General features: G+C 50.9%; 5 protein-coding genes across 5 annotated transcripts; 4 read left to right on the top strand and 1 right to left on the bottom strand.

The window, feature by feature from the left end:
* Positions 1–478: 478 nt before the first annotated feature.
* On the top strand, positions 479–3297 carry GUITHDRAFT_111976 (eIF-2alpha kinase GCN2, PPC-targeted; the record flags this gene model as incomplete). Its single annotated transcript, XM_005829050.1, has 11 exons — positions 479–1255; positions 1305–1355; positions 1397–1492; positions 1538–1711; positions 1849–2613; positions 2660–2729; positions 2781–2820; positions 2869–2926; positions 2969–3019; positions 3069–3104; positions 3154–3297. The coding sequence occupies 11 exons, from the start codon at positions 479–481 to the stop codon at positions 3295–3297; spliced, it is 2262 nt and encodes a 753-aa protein (XP_005829107.1).
* A 1687-nt stretch (positions 3298–4984) lies between these two features.
* Positions 4985–6051, bottom strand: GUITHDRAFT_153667 (hypothetical protein). The gene is made up of 3 exons (XM_005829049.1): positions 6012–6051; positions 5438–5678; positions 4985–5391 (listed from the first exon to the last, which is right to left on the bottom strand). Exons 1-3 carry the CDS (start codon positions 6019–6021, stop codon positions 5067–5069), a joined length of 576 nt encoding a protein of 191 aa, XP_005829106.1. The 5' UTR covers positions 6022–6051; the 3' UTR covers positions 4985–5066.
* Positions 6052–7949: 1898 nt separating this feature from the next.
* Positions 7950–8875, top strand: GUITHDRAFT_153666 (hypothetical protein). The gene is made up of 5 exons (XM_005829048.1): positions 7950–8108; positions 8150–8300; positions 8351–8561; positions 8613–8807; positions 8830–8875. Exons 1-5 carry the CDS (start codon positions 7980–7982, stop codon positions 8852–8854), a joined length of 711 nt encoding a protein of 236 aa, XP_005829105.1. The 5' UTR covers positions 7950–7979; the 3' UTR covers positions 8855–8875.
* A 2198-nt stretch (positions 8876–11073) lies between these two features.
* On the top strand, positions 11074–11977 carry GUITHDRAFT_153664 (hypothetical protein). Its single transcript, XM_005829047.1, has 3 exons — positions 11074–11347; positions 11395–11604; positions 11655–11977. Exons 1-3 carry the CDS (start codon positions 11084–11086, stop codon positions 11934–11936), a joined length of 756 nt encoding a protein of 251 aa, XP_005829104.1. The 5' UTR covers positions 11074–11083; the 3' UTR covers positions 11937–11977.
* A 3020-nt stretch (positions 11978–14997) lies between these two features.
* On the top strand, positions 14998–18497 carry GUITHDRAFT_141588 (hypothetical protein; the record flags this gene model as incomplete). Its single annotated transcript, XM_005829046.1, has 16 exons — positions 14998–15039; positions 15102–15161; positions 15212–15272; positions 15318–15414; positions 15471–15563; positions 15710–15954; positions 16067–16165; positions 16209–16291; positions 16338–16535; positions 16559–16654; positions 16804–16904; positions 16950–17100; positions 17427–17507; positions 17717–17832; positions 17983–18103; positions 18222–18497. The coding sequence occupies 16 exons, from the start codon at positions 14998–15000 to the stop codon at positions 18495–18497; spliced, it is 1920 nt and encodes a 639-aa protein (XP_005829103.1).
* Positions 18498–20011: the final 1514 nt, after the last annotated feature.

Raw genomic sequence — 20011 nt, 5'->3', positions numbered from 1 at the left:
TTCCTCCTGCGCGGCGAAGTTTAGGGGAGACCCCACCCCATCTTTCCACCAATGCTCTCTTTTGTACCAGACACCCCTTGACATTTCTACCCCCACCCCCTCTACTTCTATTCTGATTTCAACCTAGGCATAGAGGAGTAATTTCTTAAATCAAGTACTATGAAATTATTAGCCTCACTCCTTCATCCTACAAGAAGCACCACCAATGTACTTATACATCCCACCAATTTCCAATGGACCCTACAGTCACCGCTACAACCTAGGTACAAAAGAGGGTACCCTCCATTCCGACCCGGAGACAGAGGGGGTGGGTCGACGCCGATATGGAGAGTTATGAGCGGGGATGTGGCCGGGATGCCGGGCCCCAAAAGGAGTCCGATCAATTTTCTTTTTCTCTACTGCTTATTGTAAAGGGGCTTGACGATAGACCGCAAGCATGGCTTGATAGGTGAGACAGAAGGGAGGTAGAAGGATCAGCATGGCGAGGAGGGCGAGGCTCGGAAGGAGAGGAAGCGTGAGCCCCTGCATCTTCTTCCTGCTCTCATCCCTTCTGCAAGTCGTTCCTTCTTCTGATCTCAACCATCATGTCTCCATCGACCAGATCCGAACGCTCAGGCTGCAGAACTTGGCAAGCCTCGCCGCCCTCCTCATGCACGGAGAAGCATCGTCGATGAACAGAAGCTGCAGCAAACCTGATCCTCCCAGTCCGACGATGGAATCGCACTTGTCGGGCCAGCAAGACCTTGCCTTTCTTCAAAGCGAAGTTCGGAGACTGAAAGCTGAAAACGAGATGCTGCGCGCTAGGAGCAACCTTCAAGACAAGTCAGAGACCAGAGACGAAGAGGACTCGAACTCCTCTTCCTTCTTTGATCGGATCGCTCTCCAAGCCAGCATAGTAGAGCAGGCGATCCAGAGCGAGGGAAAGTCGAATGCAAGAATCGCCACCGTACTTGCCGACGAAAGTCTGTCTCGAGCAATCGTGCAGAAGCTAGAAGAGAAGGAAGTCCAAGAGCTCGCCCGCGCAGACTTAGAGCACGAGGGGTCAGGCGCCTCCCAGCCGACTGAACTCGGCTACCATGTAGGCCGCAAGGCAACAAAGGCAGGGGGTGAGGGGAGAAGCTGGTCAAGGTTTGCTTCGAGAGGGGAAAAGTCGTTGCTGTCGCAGCGAAGACAACAGATCATCGTGTGGCTCTTGTGGAATACCTGCATACGCGACCAGAAGAACCCGGCAGGTTTTCTCTCTCTCTGCCAGCAGGTCTGCTGCCGTCCTGTTCTATGATTTTACCGTGACCGCACGACTCTAGCTATACGAGCAAGGTATCTTGGACTCAGTGACTTTCCTCAAGGACCTGCCGGTAGGTTCACCTCTTCGTGCTTGCCTTTGACTCTCCTTCAGGCACTTCAGAATCAGTTCTCCACAGCCTTTCAGAACCTGTTTGGAAGTGACAGCACAAACCTCTACCCTAAGGCCCTGCCGCTCGACGATTCTAAAGTGATTCTTACTTGCGATCCCTCCATGTGTTGACGAGCCTTTCAGAAGATCGCCTCTATCGTCCCTAGCGTCAACGACCCTAGGATGGACGTTGAGATGAGGGCCCTGCATCCTAACTTCAGCCCCACAAGATATGAGAAAGACTTCGACGAGCTGGGAGTGCTCGGTAGTGGAGCCTTCGGCAAGGTTACAACAGCTCGCCACAAGATCGATGGACAGGTATGAGGCAGTTGACTCTTAGACGAATGTAGAAGATCGTTGATTTGCATGAGAATGTTGATTCTCTTGAGAACATCGTGTTGAGTCTTCTAAGAATGTCAATTCTTGCAAGGGACAGTCGTTAAACTTGTAAGCAGGTCTATGCGATCAAGAGAATAAGGATCAAACCAGTCAGCCTAGAATCTTTTCGAGCAGCTTCGGTGGCGAGACGACTGCAGAAACGAGTTCTATCAGAAGCGAAGAGCATCGCGTCTCTCAGTCATCCCAACATTGTGCGATACTACAGCTCTTGGCTGGAGGTCAACTGGGTTTCCAACTTTGCCACGACTATTGAACCCGAGGATGACAGATCGGCCAAGACGAGCAACCAACCCAACCTGGTGCATGAGGAAGAGACGCAACAAGTGGATCTGTATGAGAGGTTGCCCACGTTTGTAAAGGCTCACTCCAGCTCTTCGGAGTCGGAAGAGGATGAGAATGAATCGTTCAAGATGCGATCTCACGTCAAGCCTGCTGATTCCGATGCTGCAGCTGTGAGCACACAAGTCAACCCAACCAATGAGAAGATGCTGATGCAGCACAAAGGGGGTGAAGAAGCGAAGGAATGGGTCAGCGGCTTGGGAGCAGACATGGAAGTTTTCATTCAGATGGAGCATTGTGGGTTCATAACCATGGAGACGGTTCTGTTTCGAACCTCAATGAATCCACTGGTTGCCGTCTCGTTGATCATTCAAGTGCTTCGAGGAGTCAAGGAGGTACATCTGCACGGACTGATCCACAGGGACATCAAGCCGGCGAACCTCTTTCTCACTCACGGCACCGATGACTTCGGTGATTGTACTGTCGTGAAGTTGGGAGACTTTGGGCTTGCGACCGCGTCCTGCATTGCGCTCGCCTACGAGGTGCAGCAACGATGACCGCGAGGTCGCCAGCGTGACGCTCGCGCAGGACGTGGAGACTTTGAAAGATTCCGACGCGCACGAGACGCAAAACTTTCACCTGCTGCAGCACACGGCAGGTCTGCATGACGAGATTCCTGTCGTTTGTCCATGTGAATCTCTCTAACAAGGCGCTGGGACTCCGACGTACATGGCACCGGAGCAGAGCAAGTGGGCAAGACTTGATGCTCGGGTTTGCTGTAATCTGCTCAATACCAGGAGCAAGAAGTACGACGAGAAGTGCGACATCTATGCTGTGGGAGTAGTGTTCCTTCAGGTCCACCTTGACCCGTCTTACTGTTACCTGACTGTTATGCAGCTGATGGCATCGTTCAAGACAGCAATGGAGAGGGTCGACGTTCTCAACACGGTCCCTCAACAGCTCCTCGTCCTCCTCAACTTGTGACGCCGACATGCAGGCCTATCAGATCGGTCAGATCACAAGCAACCCTCAAGTAAGCTCTCCCCCTACCTCTTCTCGTTCCTCACCTTTGCTGCTGCAAGGAAATACCCCTTCCCAAGTCTGTCACCGCCCAGCCTCGCATAGCCACTTTGATCCGTCAGATGCTTGCCAAGGACCCTTCTCTCCGCCCTGCAGCTGATGCAGCCCTTCAGGAGGTGAGGGAGAACGACTTGCAGTGTATGTGAGCGTGTCCTTGTACTCTATGACATGACATGCTTGTAGTGTATGTGAGCATATCCTTGTAGTCTATGACATGACATGCTTGTAGTCTACGACATCACATGCTTGTAGTGTATGTGAGCATATCGTATGTAGTTTACGTGAGCATACCCTGCAGGCTGTTTCAATCTATGCAGAGCTGTCAGCTCAAGGTTTGTCTTGATTTCTTTCGTCGTCGTTAGTGTGTGAGGATGGCGTGCAGACGAGTCGAGGGTCTGGCAGGTGAGCGGCATAGAGAGCAACAAACATCGGATGGGTGAGACACTCCTGCTCCCTCAATTCCGTAAGATGCCGCAGGTCTGCCGCCCGGTCGCATCGCAATCAGCCACCTGCATATGTGGACAGCAGCCCCTCGTAAGCACCATAACGAAGATCATTTTCACGTCGGGTAGGATTCAGCCAATACATCAGATCGATTTCGACAACAAGATCTTGTGAACATTGATCCTTCTGTACGTGGGACCATTGAACATTGATTGTTTATCTGCTTATCACATTTCAACAATATTTCGCCAACTAGAATACATGAGCGCCTTTTTCCCGTGAGTAGTTTCCATGATTATTTACAAATCTTCCCTCCCTCTACCGTTTGCGTGAATGTCTCGATCGTCCTCGGTGGGACCCGGGGCCTCGTACTCGTCGATACTGCGGGCTAGGACTCGTGTTCTTCTCTTCATCTCCGGCTGATGCCTCGGTGGGACCCGGGGCCTCGTACTCGTCGATACTGCGGGCTAGGACTCGTGTTCTTCTCTTCATCTCCGGCTGATGCCTCTGCTGGCTGCAAGTTTCTGGGTGTTCGCTCGAGCATTTGGGTCCCGCAGCGCTATGAACAGGCGACTCAACGCATCGACCTCCCTAGGAAAGGCAGTCAGATTGTCTGGTCCTTCTAATCCCTCACATACCTTGACCACATAACCTTCCTGGCATGCGCACATCTCCCCATCAAACTTCGCCCCGACACCTGGAGGATCATGTAAGAAGATGCTATGGAGGAAAAGCCTCCGACGCCAAAGTACCGAATTGCTTCATGCATAATCTGTCATACGCGGCATAATGAGTCTTTGATGTATGTGCATTTCTCTTCGCCATCCGTCTTCCGCCTTTCCATCGCTTTCGCTCCCACAGGCTCTGGTGCCAGCAAGTGTCAGCAAGACGACTTATAAGGAGAGAAATCACAGTTTTCTTCTTGGACTTCTGCTTACAAGATCCAGCATCCGGCATGCTCGAGTTTGAATCTGATCTCTTGGAAGTTTCACCAGACTCTCCGTCATCTTTTTCGGCATTGTCTGATCCCTCACAGCCATCAATGTCTTGTTGCCCTTCAGCTTCCTCCAACTTCAAACATCCATCAGCTGGGGCGGGACATTCTCCAACGCCTCACCCGCTCAAGATAAAGCACATCATGCATCATATCTAAATGCCACCGGAGTCTTTCTTGTCCCCACGTGCTACTCAGGTTGCAATAATACTTCACAAGCATAATAGTTACCACCGAGCACTTTGAATTCGTCACAGACCTGTAAAGGCAGCATGCGACAAGGAACCAAGAGGAAAGACTCTACGTCTCGCCTGCGCAAGGACTGCGGCGCCTGCTTGCATGTCAGCAAGCAGTCAAAGGAACCACTCGGTGGTCGAACCAAGACTTCACGTATCTTGCGTCGGATCCAAACATCCCAATACCTACAGCACCACACAAGAGGTTTATGAAGGAGATCCAATCGAATGACAGCTTGTCTTACTGCTCGGTTCCATGCTGAGCAGGAAGAGGGAGGAGCGCGTTCATCACGACCATCAAGAATCCTCGGGTCCATCCGATGAAAGTTCCAATGCAGGATCCTGTCAGTTTGCAAGTGCTCGCTACTGAGTCCAGAGTGCCAAAGCAAGTGGGGTCTGCCAGCGTATAGGAGCACTGACTTGACACATCCGATTGTAAAGATGCGCATGAAGGAGAAAGATCATAGATCCGAGGCAAGAGAATAATCCAAACAGTGACTATCAACAGAGCTCCTGCAGCTTTCATAATCAGGTTGTTGTAGTTGCTCGCTGTGTTGTCCACATTCCTGTCAGAGGATCAGGAGCGAATTATGAATGGGTGTAAAGCGACACCTTTGTTCTTTGACATGACCATGCCATGCATAGAAATGATCAGCATGCTGAAGCTCGTGGTACCTCTTCAAAATGCGGAAAGGAAGCAGCGGCTTGCAAACCGCTAGATCATATATTCGCTCCCAATCCGGTTTGCCCGACAAGTCAGCATCGTCTGTCTCTTGGTGTCTGTTTCTAGTGCATGCTTCACTCCAATCCCTTCGCTCGAGCAGCTTGCACTGAAGTCCCAGTCCAACTCGCTCTGCCGAAGATAGAAGGTGATTAGGGGATGTGGTGAATATAGCAATAAAAGAGAATGCTGAGGAACGATGGTGATGAAACTGATCACAAGACTCTCAATCTCTTGTCAATCAGATATTCATCTACAGAGACACGCCGAATGGATGGATGTAGAAAGACTGACGAAAGGTTTGGAGGGGAAGCGAGCATTCAGGAAAGGATGATCAGGCAATGCATGTGCAGGCAGAGAGGAGGGGGGGAGATTGTGAGCAGAGAAGCATCAAGTTAGAAGGACGAGCTTGCGGGAGAGGAGGAGGACAGGGGGCTGAGGGTAGCAGCGCCAACAGACTCTTACCGTTCGCCATGGCACGAGCACAGGGCGCAATCGACGAATCAGATGCACTACCCCTACCCCTACTTTTGAAATCAAATTATGGGGTCTTTTAGCAAGGCCCCGCCCGCCCGGCCCGCTCGGCGCCTAGGACCCGGCGGGTCCGATCTCAGTGCCACTGCGGCCAGGACGATTGGTCACCGGGTGATAGACCGCCGTTCATCGAGTCGAATCTGATCCCCCAGCCCGGCCGAGCCATCCACATCGGCCCGGTCTCATTGACTGGCGGTCGCGCCGGGGCCGCCGTCACGGGGGCCGCCGCCGGCCGTCCGTGTGACGGGGCCCCCGGGCCCGGCCGCGGCCCGGCGGCCCGGTTCAACGTGGCGGCCCGCCGCGTCGCGCCGCGTCGCCGGGCCCGGGGGGGGCTCCGATAGTCCGGCCCGCTGACTCCCGCTATCAGCCTCGGCGGGCGGCCCGGCGGGCGGCCGGACTGACTCAGTGAGCGGCTTCCGGGAGCCGTCGTCGGAGTCCCGGACTCCCGTCCGTCCCAAGTTTTTTACTCAGTTTTTTACTACTCCGCTCTCACGGGACTCGATGATGATTCAGGGAACAGGCCGAACTCCGAGAAGCTAGTTTCAGTACCCCTTCATTTGACCGGGCCCAGTGAGAGCATGATTGTTGGCCTGAGGGGTGGTACCGTTCACTGTCAGCAGAGAGTCAAGACCCGGTGCTACGTGATGTGTAGCCGACTCAGGTATGAGGGGGGACGAGGGAAACGGCCGCGGGCTCTTCAAGCTTGGACCAGGACCCGTTTTTGTGAGGGCAGGAGTCACTACTAAGTGGGGGTAGGGTGTATAGGTCCGTGGTGTAGTAGTTGAGGGTCGTTGCTCGAGATATGTTTGGCCCCTTACAAACAGGGGTAGGGGTAGCAGGGATATTCCGACCAGTTTGAAGGGGTTCAGCGTTTGATATTGGTGGGTACGGGGTGATAGAAAAAGGGGGTCGGGGTAATGTAACCATTTTGACTCCCAATGTCCCAGGTGGGGTCACGGGAGAGACCGCAGCGGTTGAAATCTGATCTCAGGATGCAATCTGTAAGAGACGTCGTTTCATATCTTGACGGCACGAGAAAATCTTGTATGATGCATCCGGTTTTTTCACTGTAAAAACAATTGTTTTAATGATGACTCAATTTTCATATATATTTATGAGTTGAGTGAAAAGTTATGGGTAGCAAATGACGAGAGTATACCATTGTGAGTAGTGATGATGATGGAGGGGGACCCCGCTCCGATAAAGAAGATCAGGTGCTACCGTTGGGATAGTCCGGGACTGCCCTAAAGTAGAAATAGGGTCAGACGAGTTATGGTCATGAAACCGAGGGGTCGGGTAATCTAGCAAGTGAGAGGGTGGGGTTATGAGAAAGGGGGTGAGTGGTTCTGGAACGGTATTTTTTATCATAGCAAGGGGTAGGTTGTATCTAGGAAAACGGTGGGGTGAAAGATTGAGCGATGCATCCAGGCGGGGGGTAGGGATCACGGGGAAGGGGTTCACGGTATGAAGGGATTTCATCGAAAGATCTGAACATGGAGGGGGTGGGGTGAGAGTGTATCTGAAGGAAAGAGGGGTTGTATGTGTGATTTAGGAACATCGGAGGAAATGGCAGGCAAATTTATCAAGATGATAATGCAGATGGCGAAGCGGGGAGGGCCCATCGAGAACAGAGCTAGAGATGGCAGGAAGAGAAAAGGCGGTTGAAGTAAGAAGAAGGGATCGGGGAATAAGAGTAGAGGAGTCGCGTGGAAGGAAAATGAAGAGGTTAGCTCCATTAAGTCAGCGCGCACGCGTGACAAATTCATGGGAAATGGTTGATGCTAAAAAATTAGAGCATGTCAGGAAGGGAAAAAGTTGCTTAGCCTTGCTCTAGCAGTGCGCTTCATTAAGTTTCTGATTATCTGCCACAGGAGTAAAGGATTGCAAGCACCGTCAACAATGGAAGATATCAACAACAGCTATTTCAACGAAGCGTCATTACAAAATTTGCAGGCCGAATATGGCAACCGCAAATTTTCGATACCTGGTGACATTCAAGAGCTCGACGATGCAGATACAGTGTTTCATGTTTCCAAGAAGATGATTCATCGGACGATGTGTCAGTACAGAGCAGCCTGTCGGATGTCAACTCAAACAATCAAAATGATGAGCTTTTGTTTGTTGAGCAACTGCTATTCGAGAGAAAGTTAGATGATGTCATCAAGAGGAGGAGCAAGGCAGTGGTGTCCAACTACCTGCAGTCTTTTCAAGATGAACTGAGTAAGTTTGTGCTTTATGCTTTTGATGTCGACTGATGTTGAGAATTGAAGGAACGAATAAATTCAGCGACGCCCTTAAGGTATTCGATGCTGAAGAGGAAGAAGCGGTACAGGATGTTTTGAAAGACGTCAAACTAGCCCTCCAGAAAGAGTTTGCAACGCACAAACTGAAGATGGGAAAGGCCGAAGCAGCGATTACTTTCGTGACTGGGGTACTTGAAGATACTTCTGAGCCAGCTTGGTTCTTGTGTGCTCGTAGCAGGTATTTCAGTCTCCTGTCTTGCCTTGAATGGATCTGATTCCCATGTCTTAGGGCCTTTCAGCAACTGGGGGATATTCACTTGGCAATGGTTGATGCCGAAACTTGCATCGAAAAGTTTCCTCAACTTCTCGACGGGTTCGAGAGGAAATATCAGATCAGTGCTTTTATCAATGATTTTCAGACTGTGAGAAACTTGATGGACAAAATAACAGAATTATTCCGGGATCATCCTAGAATTTCAACGCTGTGCTCTGATGATTTGTTCAAGATGTACCAGAACAAAACAGCTCTGAGCAACGCCTTCATCAAGAATTTGCTCTCGTGCAACTCGAATCACGTCCTGGCAGTGTTAAAGAGATGGGACTCACTTCTCCTGCCAAAGTATCATTCTACAGTGTTGAGAAGCTGGACTTCTGCTATGGCCGGCTGCAACGAAGAGAGTCTGCTCGTGGAGTTAGAGCGTTCTTCGCATGGCTTCCAAGACATCGATGATGCTTCACCCGATTTTTCGAGCAACGGTGACTCTGGAAACAACAGTCCTATGATGTTGAGCACAAAGGCAGTAGAGGACAAACTTGCACGAGGAATCGCTCAGTCACTCGGTGCTTGTAACTCAAAGATAGCGAAGGTCAATCGAATATGCTCTTCCTGCTTCCGTGCGACGAGACTGAATAATCGATTTTTGTTCTTGCGCATCGCAATTGAAGGATGGAAAGCTCTCAATAAGCTTGATTACTTATACCAAGAAAAAGCAAGCATCCAACTCTGTCTAGGATATTCATATCTCTATTGCCTGTCATCACTGTCACATTTAGAAGAAGAATCAGAGCTCGAAGATCAGTGTGAAAACTACTTTCAAAAAGCCATTGTAGGAATCGACAAGAAAGATCACAACACTCGGCAGTTGCAGGCTGCATATGTGGGGCTCGGTGAATATTACAAACACGCTGCAACGAAGGAAAACAATCCCAAGACCTGGTTGATGTCAGCAGATTATCTCTGTAAAGCCTTCGAGTTGTACACAGCTGATGCAGCTCCGAAAGACTTCGTATCTGCTCTCCTCGAGATTGGCAAGGTGTTTCTTGCTGCAGGTATTCTATCTTGTCTTGACTTGATGCGTCCTAATCCCTTACGCAGGCTGTTACAAGGAAGCGACCGATTACTTGACGCTGGCAAATTCCAACTTGCCAAGGCTTGTTGGAGAGGAGCGGGTTTCACTCATGTGCCTTGAAGCAGAGATCCACCTGAACATGGCGGATGCTTTCGCAATGAGGAGCTTGAAAGAAAACACCGACGGCGAACTCGAGACGGCAATCGATCATTACTCGAAGGCTCTGGATGTATTCTCTTATGAGACTTTTCCTCTGCAGTATGCAAAGACGCAAGTGAAGTACTCTGAAGCAAAACTTCGGCTGCTGAGCTTTGGGGACTCGACGATGATATGTCTTCGATCAGTAGATGTCGACAACAAAAAGGGGATTCAAGATGCGCAGGAAAGATTTGAAAGCGCGCTAGGAGTCTGTGAAACGTTGGCATCGGTTATGTTGGGGTCTTCAGGTGGATCGAGAAGATTTCAAACTACAGTATGGAACACCTTGAAATCTGCCTTCACCGGGTGCGTCAAAACTTGTTTGCTACTGGGAAAACCGGCGCAGGCCCTCTCATACGCCGAGAGGAGTCATGGGTACTCATTTGGTCAGCTGCTGCTCAGCGAGGCAAGCAGAGGTTGTGTTGTGAACAACTTGAGTGAGAAGATGCGAAGTTCATACGAGAAGATGCAGCGAAAGGTAGAAAGACTGCAGAGAGAATCTGAAGGCGACAGCATCTCGTCGCTCAAGAAGGAAGAAGCACTCTTCAAGTATGCAATGCAGCTGTTGTCGATGCGGGAGAAGGTCGCAATGCAGTCCAAGGATGGAAAAGCCTCAATGTTGAGATTCTTTTCACCTCTGGAGGATGAGCACCCTTGCCTGTGGATGAGTGATCCGGTGGAACACTACGAGACAGCGATAGTGGAATGGTACTTCGGAGACAAGATGGGGTTTGTGTTCTTCAAGGAGTGGAAGGAGGACTGTCCCCGCGTCTTGTGCTATAGTGAGGCTGAAGTCGAGAAGATCGATCGATGTCTGGAGAACCTCAGCATCGAGGGAGACAGCTTCAACCGCAACGACAAGCTGGCAGAGCTCAGTCATGCCCTGAGAGTCAAGAGCCTTGTCAAGATGGTGTCACCGCGCGTCAAACGACTGATCCTCATCCCTGAGGGTCGTCTGGCCCACGTCCCCCTCCACGCTCTGCCTCTGGACAGACAGGAGGAAGCGGAGGACCCAGTCTGCATGCTTGATCGCTTTCCTCTTGGCATCGCCTACTCGCCTTGCATCAAGTACCTCTCGTGGTCGCAGCACAGGGATATCAACATGAGGTTCGCCCCGATGCTCAAGGTGCTTGCGATCGGCAAACCGCGCGACGGGCAAGCCTGCTCCAACATCGAGAACGAGTGGAAAGCACTCAAGTCGTGTTTCCGGAAGATGCGAGTGATCAGCGACATTGAAGCTCATTCTTCCAAGATCAACGAGGATCTTCACAGGATGAAGAGCAACGAAGTCAAGGTTGTAAACGTCTCGTCAAGCAACGCCGACGTCTTACACTTCAGCTGTCGCTCTCAAAGCAAATTCAGCAGCTCCTCGAGCCTGGTCATCCCCATGGCAGACGGAGAAGTTCTTGGAGGAGACAAGATATCTGCTTGGGAGCTTCCAGTGTGTAGAGTAGTCGTGCTGGCATCCAATCGACAGGTAACAGGTCGTCATCTGCTTCTTTCAGCGCCCTGACAAGCTTGCAGAGCAATCTTCCTGACCCGAGCTCCCTGTCAAGCTCCCCCGACATCTCAACCGTCGCATGGCCCCTCGGCTTCTTGATCGCTGGATCGAACTGCGTCGTCGCCTCGTACTGGGTAGTGGACCACGAGTGCCGCGCCATCTTCTGGCACGCCTTCTACGACAGGCTGATTCACGGAGGTCAGGACGTGGCGTCGGCTCTGCGAGACACGCAGGTGGAGTGAGAGGGAGGGGAAGGGCGTCGGTGGCTGACCCTCCTGTGCAGATGTGGCTAAGGAACGCGACCGAGCTCGAGTACCTCAGGGGCTTCCCAGACGAGCTTAAGTCGATGACGTGGCACGAGAAGGTCCGACGCTTCGAGGAAGTCTCTCGCTCCTCCAACCCGGACAGTCTTCCGAGGCCTTTCGCCTCCCCCTACTTCTGGGCAGGATACAGCGTGTGGGGCGACGCCATGTGCAGTGGGAAGCACAATGTAGCGGCAAAGACAGGGGCATACGATTACTCCAAGGCAGCCGACGAGTACTTACAAAATGTAAATGATGTGTAGTCTGTAATTTGAATGTCAATGAAACAAAGTAGAATTCTTTTAACTTCGTTTTTGCCTTTGGATAGGAAACAGCTTATGAACCGCAGAGGATCGTACTTGACACATCCTTGACTCTCCAAACTCACTCCTGGGAGAGTCTATTGAGATTTTTATGGCTCTTCTGTAGCGATGATATGCTAGGGTACCGTGAAGTCCAAGCGAATACCGTGAAGCTATCATGAAGCTATCACGAAGCTATCACGAAGCTATCATGAAGCTAATATCCTTAAAATAATATCGTGAAGCTATCATGAAGCTATCATGAAGCTATCATGAAGGTATCATGAAGGTATCATGAAGGTATCATGAAGGTATCATGAAGGTATCATGAAGGTATCACGAAGGTATCACGAAGGTATCATGAAGGTATCATGAAGGTATCATAAAGGTATCATGAAGGTATCATGAAGGTATCATGAAGCTGACGTCGTGAAGCTAATATCTAGAAGCTAATATCTAGAAGCAAATATCATGAAGCGAATATCCTGAAGCTAATGTCGTGCAACAATTGTTAAGCTAATATCCTGAAGCTATAGTGACGCTACTGTGAACCGAATATCGTGAAAATAATAGAACAATTGTGAAGCTAATATTGTGAAGCTAATATCGTGAAGCTAATATCGTGTGAAGATAATATCGTAAACAAAATATCGTGAAGATAATATCGTGAAGATAATATCGTGAAGATAATATCGTGAAGATAATATCGTGAAGATAATATCGTGAAGCTAATATCGTGAAGCTAATATCGTGAAGCTATCATGAAGCTACCGTGCTGATGTGCATTTTTTATGTTGATGAAAGACATACGACAGCGGACTGTCATCGATGTGGTACAAAATTATAAAATTTCAGACGTCCGGATCCTCAGGGGCAGTGTATTTCATCTCAAGAGACGGGCGGTGTGATGGTTGAAATGGTGTGAGTCCACCAAGTGTTTCAAAACTCGCATAGTGTCTCGTGACATCAATGCTGCACTGAACATTCTTTCTCAATACCAAGGGACAGAGAACGGTGCTATGCATTGTATATTGTGTGCCCCCGATCGTTAGCGTCCTTGCCATCCTCCTCGGATTGCCACTTTCAAATCCAGCGTGCCAGATGTACACCTGAGCGATCTGATCGAGCATAATAGTCTGGTCAAATTGATGACACCATCTGACAGGATCTTGTTGTTCCGTCGGGTAAGGAGCAAGAATCAGTACCCCATCGCTCTGTGCTGAATTTCTCCCTGCAGGTATCCAGGAGGACTCGTCAAGCATTTCTTGGATTGCAATCTTCGTGCATTTCTTTCAAAGTAAGTTTGGTACTCACTTTTCAAACAAGTCTCGTTTCGATGCTGCATCCGTTAACCTTTCGTTGGTCAAAGCTTCAAACTTGGACATTCACGTGTCCAGACTCATTCAATGCCAACCTCTTCTCTGTGCTATCTCTCAACTGCCAGATAGATACTTCAACACAGAGAACACAATCATTCTCTCGCAACATCTCCCGCAAGCGAATCTGTCGCAAGTGATTGTCGATCACAACGATTATCAAATCTTCACACAAAAATAATGCCCTCTACAACTATTTTTAAAAGCATCGTTTCGTAAATAGCCCTACCAACAAAATCGCCTCCTTCACCGCCAATATGACAACAGAGATGAAATATTCTAGAGAATCCTCCCAAATTTAAACGATAAAGATCCAAGTTTGGATCCAATGTGGGACCTGTTCTAAAGATAAAGCCGAAAACTTTTTAAATATGGACCCCACCAGTACTGTTTGGGTACCACCCCTGGTCACCCAGCTGCTATGAAAATTCTCTACCCCTACCAACAAGGACCTCCACCTACCCCTCCATATTGTTGTTTGTCCTCATATTCCTACTACCCCTGGTATATTAACCCCCACCTCTAGAAACCCACTACCCCCGTCTCCATTGTTCTTCACCGTACCCCATCCTTTGATACTCCTTGGATTGCATTGACGTACCCCTCCAGAGTACCCCCCACCCCTCCGCTTTGCACCCCCCCTCACCCCCCCGTGTCCCTGCAGCCATATGACAGCTAGGACCCCTTTGACCTAGGCCTGATAAGACCGATTTGATAAAACCAAAATGTGCTGAATGAACATAAGCAGGCCATGGACAATTGGATGAGAGGGAGAAATGAGAGAAGAAGAGAAGAAAAAGAGAAAAACAAGCAAGCAGAAGAGAAAGTTTGAGAGATCTTGTTTGGTGTTTAGAAGCGCAGGAAATGAGTGTGAGCATGGAAAGGAATGATGATGAGAAGGTTGGGAGGGGCAGGGGGACAAGCTGGCTTGAGAAAGATGATCGAACAGAGCAAGGTGAAAATCTCGAAATGGAGCAGAGGAGCAGAGAGAGGAGGGAGGATACATCGAGAGAGACAGAAAGCAAATGAACGAGACAAGGTGTTGGATGAAGAAAGTGGTGACGGCGAGAATGCTTTTGTTGGGTAATAGATTGATTAGTAGAATTCGAGTGGTAGGATGCTATGCACAGGCTGGTGTAGAGGATCTTACCAGCCTTGAAAGCAAACATGATTGAACATGTATGTCTCCATATCTTACCGTCATCAAGAGACTTCGTTTCATCTCACTTACCTGTCTGCTGCAGGCAACGGTTTGATGACTTGAAGTGGCTTGCGGTCAAATCGATGCTCAGAATATCTTGAATCGTGAGGAGTCGAGGATCATGCATGTTTCCAACACTTCTTCGCATTGTTATGAGAGGAGCTCCATCGAAGAATTTGCTCAGCTCGAAGTAGATCAGTCTGCTGAAGAATGGGATGGGCGAGAGGGCAGGGATCTCCCTGAAACTTCCAGGGGAAGGGAGCGTATGCGCTCGTCTCTTGCCCCACTGTCACCAGAGATCTTGTCATTTCCGCTCTCTCCTGTCTCTCTCTCGCCTTGCCTGCAGATCGGGTCGATAGCTTGCGCAGGCTGTGACTTCGATGGCCTCCATCAGGAGGTAGAGGAAAGTAAAGGTCGATTCACAGCGCTGACTGTCTGTGCCAGAATGGGTTCCATTGGAGCACGAGCTCAAAGAGACCTCGAAAGGGTGATTGGAGTGAAGTGTGCGTCAATCCTTTCCCCTCCCGAAGATGCTCGGAGTTCATGCAGTTCCGACCGTCTGAGCTCGCGCTTCTGCTGGAGTATTTGCCATTTCGCAACTTGATGATAGTCAGTTTTGCTGCATCCCAAGTGCACTTATGACACTGAGACCTCGACAGGCGCGCATGACGAACAGATTGTTTAGGGAAGCATGCAGATACATCTACAAGATTGATCTCGGTACGGAGCTTGTTCCCTCCGACTCTCTTCTCACTATCAATCCAGGGGAAATATCCGCACTGTGGAGCGGCAGAAAAATTTGTGATAATCTCTTGCCTATTTTTGCTGGGCCACTGGTGATCTCTGGCATGAAATTTGGAAGGTATCCTGTAATGGTTCAGTCTTGGTTCGACTGAGCCGTCCTTTGCGTTCTTGCAGAAGCTTGAATTCCAAGAAATTGATCAAGTTATCCAATGAAGGAATTCTGAGGCTGAAATCCTTGTCGTGGGGGTTTCCTTATCGGATATTCAGGTAAATCTTGAAATAATGTTGCAACGAACGCAAATTTCGTTCCATCATTTGAAATACATTTCTTTTCTTATTTCGTCACGGTTGACTTGATGATAGCTCAAGGGCACAGAAGATCTCGGAAGTGATTCGTTGTTGTAATCTACAAGAGCTGGACTTAGTGGGCACGACTTCCCTCCGTGCATCGGGAGTCTTAAAGATATTTGCGGTTTGGCTGCCTTGTTTGCAGAGTCCCTGGTCCTGACTGAACATCAGAACATGTCTACCGCAACAAGTCTACAGACCCTGACACTTCGAGGCTGTAAGATTGGTCCCTCGGGAGCTCGAGCTCTTGCTGTTGGCATGGAGGCTGGATGCAGCATAACGAGCCTGGACCTAGGGGACAACTCGATCGGTAAGTCTCCTGCCTTGAGGTCAAAGAATCTCTGCTCTCGTTTCGTTCTCTCTGCTTCGTTGTCTTCTGCATACTCTCTTGTCTTTCTCAACTTGGCTGATCCCACGTGCAGGTACAGAAGGCTGCACAGCTCTTTCATTTCCTCTAAAAGCTACCAGCAAATGCGCGATCAAATATTTGAACCTTTCATCTAACGAGATTCGAAATGATGGTGATATTTGTTTTTTTGCTGTTCGTGCTGTGACGTCGAGCAGGCTTGAGCGCTTTGTCTCCGGGTCTCCTCACCAACACCTCGCTTGTCTGCCTTCGTCTTGCCATGAACTACATCCGTCCTCAAGTGATAATCTGACTTGCGCGCTGTTGCATCTGATCCGCTGCCGTAGGGAGCGATGATCCTGACTGAATTCCTCGATCAATGCACGGCGCTAAGGGAGCTAGAGCTCGGATACAACTTGATCCGTTGCCACGGGTGCTCCCTCCTGTCAGCGGCACTGACGAGGATGAATTCGCTCACCCACCTTGGCCTGAGGAGGAACGAAGTTGCTGCTGAGGTGACGAGGCCGTGCGTACTGGAAGTTCAGGTGGACGTTGACTGGCATGGCAGGGTGCGACCAGCATTTCCCGCAGCCTGTGGAAGAACACTTGCTTGCAGTCGCTTGATCTAGGCCTGAACTCGATTGGGATGGGAGGAGCGCAGAATGTAAGTACAGCGAGGAGAAAGGAGGAGGAGTGGAAAAGTGGGTGACGAGAGAGAGAAAGGAGGGAGGAGGAGGGGGATTGGGAAAGAGAGGGCTGGGATAACAGCAAGGCAGCAGACGGGAGAGACAAAATTGTGACGTGTTTTCTCAGTTCGGATGGGCTCTTGGGTACAACAGCACGTTGCAGTCCCTCAGGCTGGACTGGAACGATCTCAGAGGCAACAGCATCCTCCTAATGCCTGCCTCCACAAGGTGACTACAAGACTCCGGCTCGCTGTCTGGGTAACGCTGGGGCAGGGGAGAAGGCTTCAGACTGAGCGAGCTAGACCTGAGCTGCAACAAGCTCTCGAACGATGGCGCGTCGAACTTGTCAGAGGCTCTGCTGAACTTGAACTGGGGAAGTAAGAAGCAGGTCCTTCACATCAGAGGGAACGCCGTCGGGATGGTGGTAAGTGAATGACGATAGAGAAGTAGAGAGAAGAGGAGTGAAGTGAAGGGGAGGGAGAGAAGAGGAGTGAAGTGAAGGGGAGGGAGAGAAGAGGAGTGAAGTGAAGGGGAGGGAGAGAAGGGGAGGGAGAGAAGGGGAGACGATGGGAGAGGAGAGAAGTGAAGGGGAGGGAGAGAAGATGAGTGAAGTGAAGGAGAGGGAGAGAAGAGGAGAGAAGTGAAGGGGAGGGAGAGAAGGGGAGGGAGAGAAGGGAGGGAGAGCAGGAGAGGGAGAGAAGAGGAGGGTAGAGGAGATGAGCTGGAGGGGCTCGCTAACGATGATGGCAGGGGCTACGTTCTCTGCTGCCTGTTCTTGAGCCAGACGAAGAAGGCGCTCTTGACTTGTCTGACAATGACATTGGCGATGAGGTGAGGTGAAGGAGGAAGTGGAGCAGATGTGAGGAAAAAGGTGGTGGTAGACAGAGCGGGGCATTGTTGTTGGAGGGTGGGGGGGAGGAGAGCAGGAGCAGGAGCAGGAGCAGGAGCAGGAGCAGGAGCAGGAGCAGGAGCAGGAGCAGGAGCAGGAGCAGGAGCAGGAGCAGGAGCAGGGGGTTACAACAGGCTCAGACATGGAACAGGGATGCAAGATATTCGCACGGGACAGGCCGAACCTTCTGCTGGGGCTGCGGAGATTGAATCTGAGCGGGAACCGCATCACCTCTGCCGGCCTTTTCGACCTTGCAAAAGCTCTGAGGTCATGCTCCTCCCTTGCTCCTACTCCCTCCTTCTCTTGCCAGCTCACCCTCGTCCTCCTCTCCGCTCTCCCTTCGTACCTTCCTCCGTCTCTTACAGCCTCTTGATCCTCCTCCCTCCCTCTATCCCTGCATACCTGAACGGCAAGCAGGACAAGCACAACGCTGGAGGAGATCAATCTTTCTCGAAATCAGATCACAGTGCTACCAAACTTGCTAGCTTGTCCTCCACGCCTTCAACGCATCCTCGTCTTCAACAATGATACGCTACAGGTGCCAGCCCTTCCCATCTCCTCTCCCCCTTCACCTTGTTTCCGTCCTCCTCTCCTCCTATCTCTTCACTTTCTTCCCCCCTCCCCATGCTATGTCCACCCTCTGACTTCTTCTTCAGCTTCCTCCCCCCGAGATTGTTCGGTTGGGCCCTGCTGCAATCGTCGCCTACCTCCAGCGAGGGCTTGCACAGGAGCGATTCAACCTCTGTGACTGCTGCAGCAGGACCATCTGCATGAAACGGAAGTGGATGGAGCGAAAGTTGGATGAAGAGGAACAGGAGGGAAGGCAGCAGCAAGAGGAAGGGATGGAGGAGGAAGCGGAGGAGGGGGAGGAGGGGGAGGAGGTACAGCAGCAGCGTTTGAGTCTCATGGAGGAACCTGAGGATTCAGATTGATTGTGAGCTCTGCGTTGGTGGCGAAGCAGGAGTGTTAAAACCAGGAGGATCAGGGGGAGGCGAGGACGAAAGGAGGGAGACATGCTGGGCAGGGAGGGAGGAGGTTGAGGGAAGGGGGGGAAAGACGAGGAGGAGGAGGAGGAGGAGGAGGAGGAGGAGGGTGTGGAGATGGTTTGATTTGTTCTGTTGTATTTTAGTGTGAATTGTGTGAGATGTCAAGTTGGATGAATTTCGTCTTTAAGCGCGATTTCTTTGTAATATATTTGAAATCTCTCGTTTGAATTTCTTCACGCCGAGTTGCCTTTGAAAGTTCTCGTCAAAACGATTCGTCGCTGTCAAGACCATTGGCCTTCGGAATCAAGTCAGAGGGAGGGGAGGGGAGGGGAGGGGAGAGGAGAGGAGAGGAGAGGAGGAGGGGAGGATAGAAGTGGGGGAGGGAGGGAGAGAGGAGGATAGGGGTGGGAGGGGGCGGAAAGAGGATGGGAGCAAGATAAGGAGAGAAGGGAGGATGGGATGGAGTGGACGGAAGGAGGAGAGTAGATCGTGGAGGTGGTTTGTGGGAGGTAGGGAGGAGCAGGAGAACCTTTCGTATGTGCCTGCCGCCGCTTATTCTGCGACCACCAGAGGTAATCATCCATGCGAGTTCCTCTGCTCTCACTCAGTCTCAGAACTCAAACTCCCACCACACCCCCTCTCCTCCTCCCCCTCATCGGAGGGAGGGTCTCTTCGACCCGATCTACTCTCCGACCTGCTCGTTTTCTCGATGAAAGCGAAGCTTCCTCCTGCTGCGAGGGAGTGACCGCTCCTGTTCCTTCGTAGGTGTTAGAGGCAGAAAGAGATGGGAGAGGAAGAGGAGGAGGGAGGAGGCAGGGAGGAGGATGAGAAGGCATACTTGCTATGGATGGAGTCGCGACGAGAGACTTGGAGGATCGAAAATCTTTTTCTGAGTCGGAGGAGTCGGAGGAAAACACTGCACTTCTTTCCCGCCTCCCTCCTACTGCTCCTGCTCCCCTGCGCCTCCTACCGGCACCTGAGCCGTCTGCCTGGTATCAGCGCCATGGAGGAAGGAGCAATAAGATACCAAGCATGGCGGAGGGAGGAAGAGGAGGAGGACGAGTCGGCTCGCGTCGAGGATGCACGACGATTGACCTTGGGGCGGGATCAAGTTCCAGCATTGAGAGCGCTGGAAAGCTTGTAAGGCGGTGGGAAGGGCGCGGGCTATGAAGGGAGGACGAGGAGGAGTGAGGGGGAGGAGGAGGAGGGAGAGGAAGAGGAAGAGGAAGAAGAGGAAGATTTTCGACCTCGAAGTGACGGAGGAGGAGGAGGGAGCTGCGAATCGTCTGTAACTTCTGGGGAGCGATCAGAAGTTGGAGGGATCAAACGAAAGCAAGGAGACGCAAGAGAGGGAAGGAAAGGAAGCATAAAAAACCATGAGATGGAGGAGGAGGAGGAGGGAGGAGAAGAAGGAGGAGGAGAAGGAGGAGGAGATATTGGGGCGGGGGAGTGGGCAGGGA

This window comes from Guillardia theta, assembly GCF_000315625.1.
Source record: "Guillardia theta CCMP2712 unplaced genomic scaffold GUITHscaffold_55, whole genome shotgun sequence".
NCBI classification, from domain to species: Eukaryota; class Cryptophyceae; order Pyrenomonadales; family Geminigeraceae; genus Guillardia; species Guillardia theta.
This window is presented reverse-complemented; position numbering and strand designations above follow the sequence as displayed.

What these genes read in the sequence shown, in the direction of transcription:
- GUITHDRAFT_153666 (XM_005829048.1), top strand. Translation starts at nt 7,980, where the DNA reads ATGGAAGATATCAACAACAGCTATTTCAACGAAGCGTCATTACAAAAT. An exon ending in ATGCAGATACAGTGTTTCAT is followed by an intron (nt 8,109 to 8,149) that starts GTTTCCAAGAAG and finishes GTGTCAGTACAG; the next exon opens with AGCAGCCTGTCGGATGTCAA. An exon ending in GTCTTTTCAAGATGAACTGA is followed by an intron (nt 8,301 to 8,350) that starts GTAAGTTTGTGC and finishes TGAGAATTGAAG; the next exon opens with GAACGAATAAATTCAGCGAC.
- GUITHDRAFT_153664 (XM_005829047.1), top strand. Translation starts at nt 11,084, where the DNA reads ATGCGAGTGATCAGCGACATTGAAGCTCATTCTTCCAAGATCAACGAG. An exon ending in TGCTGGCATCCAATCGACAG is followed by an intron (nt 11,348 to 11,394) that starts GTAACAGGTCGT and finishes ACAAGCTTGCAG; the next exon opens with AGCAATCTTCCTGACCCGAG. An exon ending in CGGCTCTGCGAGACACGCAG is followed by an intron (nt 11,605 to 11,654) that starts GTGGAGTGAGAG and finishes CCTCCTGTGCAG; the next exon opens with ATGTGGCTAAGGAACGCGAC.
- GUITHDRAFT_153667 (XM_005829049.1), bottom strand. An exon ending in GGTCATGTCAAAGAACAAAG is followed by an intron (nt 5,392 to 5,437) that starts GTGTCGCTTTAC and finishes ATCCTCTGACAG; the next exon opens with GAATGTGGACAACACAGCGA.